Here is a 4,113-nt window from a genome sequence, read left to right on the forward strand (position 1 = left end):
ATATTGATGTTAGACGTCGACCCTCGGAGGCTATTTAATATGTTCTTAGATTCTGGTTGACCTTAACCAGCAAAGTAGAAGACTAAGCTTTATATAAAATCTCACAGTGTGGGACACAGCATCAAAAACACCTTTGAGAATGATATTCAAACACATAGACGTGCAGACCGAGATGCAAATGTAGCCTCTTGCATGCGTGTTGATATACAAAATACAAATGACTGCACAGTAGCAGAGGCAAACAAGTGACACACACACACACACACACACACACACACACACACACACACACACACACACACACACACACACACACACACACACAATGATTTCTCACTCCCTGTTCTTCTCATCTTATTATGCTTGGTGTGTATATTTGGTTGCCTGTGTGAGGACAGATCAGGAAGAGATAAAGGCAGCCCTGCTGCTGTGTTTACAGCTAACACCTCTGAAGAGTATAGCCACAGAAGAAGGGGAAGTGGCCTAATGGCCGCTGCCCCAAAGTCTACAGCTTCAGGACTAATGAACACAACAGTGGCTGTTTCATTATAGATAAAAAAAAAAGAAGAAGTATTTCTTAACCTGATGAATACACTGACTGTATGATCAGTTTACCTCAGACTACTTTTATGGTTGTAATTGTGAAGGACTTTCACATATTATCTTTTACTTTACATGAATATATTAAACTTTTTTTAAAAGGATCAGTAAATCTTAGGTGAGGAGCAGAAAGCAGCTGTTGCAAAACAACTTGCAACATGCAATATTATGATGAGTGAAAGGGGGAGGTAGGAATTGAGCAACACATGTCTGGAACATCTCATGATTTGAAAAAAAAAAAAAAAAACAGGTCAAAAATTCAGGCATGTCAAACATATATGATGTGTTACTAACACAGGCCATGGACAACAACTTCACAGCTAAATACAAGGAGTCAGCCAACCTTGTGCATGCAAATATCTGGCAAATGTGCAAAGAACTGCACTGAAACATCCTCTTTCCTTCAAGCATAAACGTGCACAAGTGACGGCTTTCATATTTGTTTCAGGTGAATCAATGAGCGATTGTACACTGATGTACTATGATCTGCTCATATCTTAGCGTTTACTACATTATTTTTTTCAGGAAATACAATTTGTGCTTTGTTTAGGAGACTTAAAAGAAACGATAAATACTGCAAAAATATTATTATTATTATATTACCGCAGAGAATGGAAACATCTGGCCTGGCATCCACAGTTGAAAAATTGTATATAAATCAAAAATGATAGAAGGTATCTATGAAATAAAAACAATAAAAAGATGGCTGAAACAGAGCAGCAAGCAGAGTTTATGACCTATACTGCACCCACCGTGGGGCAGAACGAATTAAAAAATGTGTCTCTTGCTGCCAAAAGAATGGATTAGAATTTCTCAAAATGTTTTTAACTTTACACATAAAACCTAATGATGGACAAACAGTATGTGATGACACGTTCAGTCTGCACTGCTTTTACACTGAATGTCAGTGTTTTACAGCCTTATAAAGTTTTCACATGATATTGTTCTAAACAAACGGCACAAATAATGTCGACTTTCTTTTCTGTTTTCCCCTCTGAGAACCATAAAGTGTGCGGTTTATGTATTGTAGGAAGCTGTGAAGTACATTATCAGATTCTTACACACACACGCACGCACGCACGTACACACACTTGTGATTTTGCCAGTGTTATGCTAGAGGTCCTACAGTACGTGGGACTTCCTGTTTACTACACACTTGTCCTGTTGTGGATGAAATCCTCCTGAGTTCCTGACAGCTCATCATACTCAAATATGACTTCAGGCGGCCTTATCTCCTTTTTTTTTTTTTTTAGAATGACTCTCAAACGTTTCACAGATATGCTGTGAAATATTTAGGTCATTTGATTGTTCGTGTTCCTTTGTATGACTCGCTTATAAAATATGCATTTACAAGAAACCAAAGAATTCAAAGCTACAATGCACATGGGTGTGTGGGCCACAGTGATTGTTGAGAGCTGAAATGAAAAGATTCTAATGATTTTCTCATTCTGTTTGCCACTTCTTCTTTTGTTTTTGAAGGCCTTGTTCCACCGGCGTAAGAGGAGTCTGTTTTTAATATTTCCACTCACACATGGAATGAGAACGCTGAACCAAAGGAGACCTATCACTCAACCTTGCCACCTGGTGGAGCTGTGAAGGTTAAACCCACTGCTGGACAAGAGGAATATCACACACGACTACCTCCCTCATCTGGGGGAATGAATGCTCTGCAACGTTTCCCTCAGTTCCCCCTCATTTTCACCTGCTAAAGACAATAAAACAACTGTCCAGCTGTGCAGAATAGGCTGCATCGTTTGGTGAAAGGTTTAAGACTTTCCTCTCCTGGATGTAGCAGAAAGAGAATGTTCTTCCCCTGATGTACATGCGCGTGTGACACACTCCCATGATGATCCACGCCTGTGAGCAACAGTTAACTGTGTCAGTTTGCAAAGAAGACGCAAATTGAGCCACACGGGAAAAGTCATTCCAACAAAAAAAAGAACTACCAGTTAAAGCAAAGCAAGATGAAGATCATATCAAATGGCACATTCTCTGCAGCTCCAACAATAGCACAAAATGGTAAGATCTACAAAGTCGTCAACACAACACAAATGATTTATTAGATCTAATTAAGTATTAGGTCAGTTTGGGATTCTTTTGGGGTGTTTAGCTGCTTTCCACACCTGCAGCAGACTGACCAAGTGGTTCTTTTCCCTTCTTCCTTCTATAGTCACAGGACAGACAGACAAACCTGCCTCTCACAACTGGGAGTTCTTGGTGGCCGTCCTGGTCACAGCCATCTCCATCTCCATCATCATCACCCTTCTGGCTAAATGCCAGGTGATCCGTCGTTACCTGGCGAGTTACCGACACACACGGCTGAGGGAGACGGACACTGTGAGCCAATGTGAGCCCTCAGGTTTGTTTGTTTGTTTGTTTATTTACCATAAATACATGTATTATGTACATGTGTGTAGCATTAATGTCGTTGCTGTTTCACTGGTGATAACCACTGTTAAAGACATTTTGTCCTTCTGACTTATCCAGTTTAGCAGCATTTTACCAGCAGGAATTCCACGTATGATTGGCTTTTTTTTTCTGTATCTTTGAAAAACAGGCACACTGACATGTCTCTCAATCAAAGAATGGTTGTTTGTCCAGTTCTCCTCTAAAATGAAACACTATTTTTTGTCTTTTCTGGGCAGTGGCTATAATGCTTGTCAGTGATGATATACGCATCTCGATCACAGCATCTATTTTCCCATCGGATACACTGTTTACATAGATCTCAATTTCTTCATTTTTGATTCAGTCCATCTCTTGCTTTCAGGCCTAGAGGTGGAGTTTAACGTTCAGAACGGACATGGGATGAACCCTCACTCTGTCGCATCTGTGAGTGAGGAATACGACGATGGCTTCATCGAGGACAACTACATCCCAGCCATGGAGAGAGCGCGGGCCGAGAGAGCGGCAGAAATCATGGAGGACACTGAGGAGGAGATGGATGAGATTGAATTTTCCATCGCATAGTCCGATCCTCTCTCTCTCTCTACCTCCTGAACTGAAACCATCATGTCCACTCCCACTCCAATCATCGCTATTCTTTAGAATTATTATTCTACACATTCTCAACATGTGGTTATACTGTAGGCCTCCATTAATGTGCATTTTATATACAGGACAATGAATATTTAAGCCATGTGTGGCGTATTTATCAGCATCAGTGACAGTGATTTATATGTATTTATGATTTATATGTGTAAGGAATAAAGTTGTGTGTATTGAAACAGACTGAGAGGAAGATCATAACACCTTCTTCTTTATATTAGCATGAACCAATCACCACTGTACTGTATGTTAAAACACTTTCTTAATGTTTGAGAGATTTGTTTATGGTGTAGACTTGAAAAAATGTGTTTGATTTTTGATTTTGAAGGATAAACTCAAATCTGCCGAAAGCAAAACAGTTACATTTTATTATTTGCTTTATTGTAAAACTGAGTTTGCATTGATTTATACAAAACATGGGCTGAAATTAAAAAGCCTGAAGTAAACTTAAAGTTTAGTAATAAA

General features: G+C 39.5%; 1 protein-coding gene across 1 annotated transcript; it reads left to right on the forward strand.

Annotated features, from left to right (window-relative positions):
- Positions 1-2,564: 2,564 nt before the first annotated feature.
- Positions 2,565-3,570, forward strand: cUnh1orf210 (chromosome Un C1orf210 homolog; the record flags this gene model as incomplete). Its single annotated transcript, XM_083887753.1, has 3 exons — positions 2,565-2,619; positions 2,771-2,959; positions 3,371-3,570. The coding sequence occupies 3 exons, from the start codon at positions 2,565-2,567 to the stop codon at positions 3,568-3,570; spliced, it is 444 nt and encodes a 147-aa protein (XP_083743879.1).
- Between the last annotated feature and the right edge of the window lie 543 nt (positions 3,571-4,113).

Source organism: Microchirus variegatus (genome assembly GCF_963457635.1).
Source record: "Microchirus variegatus genome assembly, chromosome: 4".
NCBI lineage: Eukaryota > Metazoa > Chordata > Actinopteri > Pleuronectiformes > Soleidae > Microchirus > Microchirus variegatus.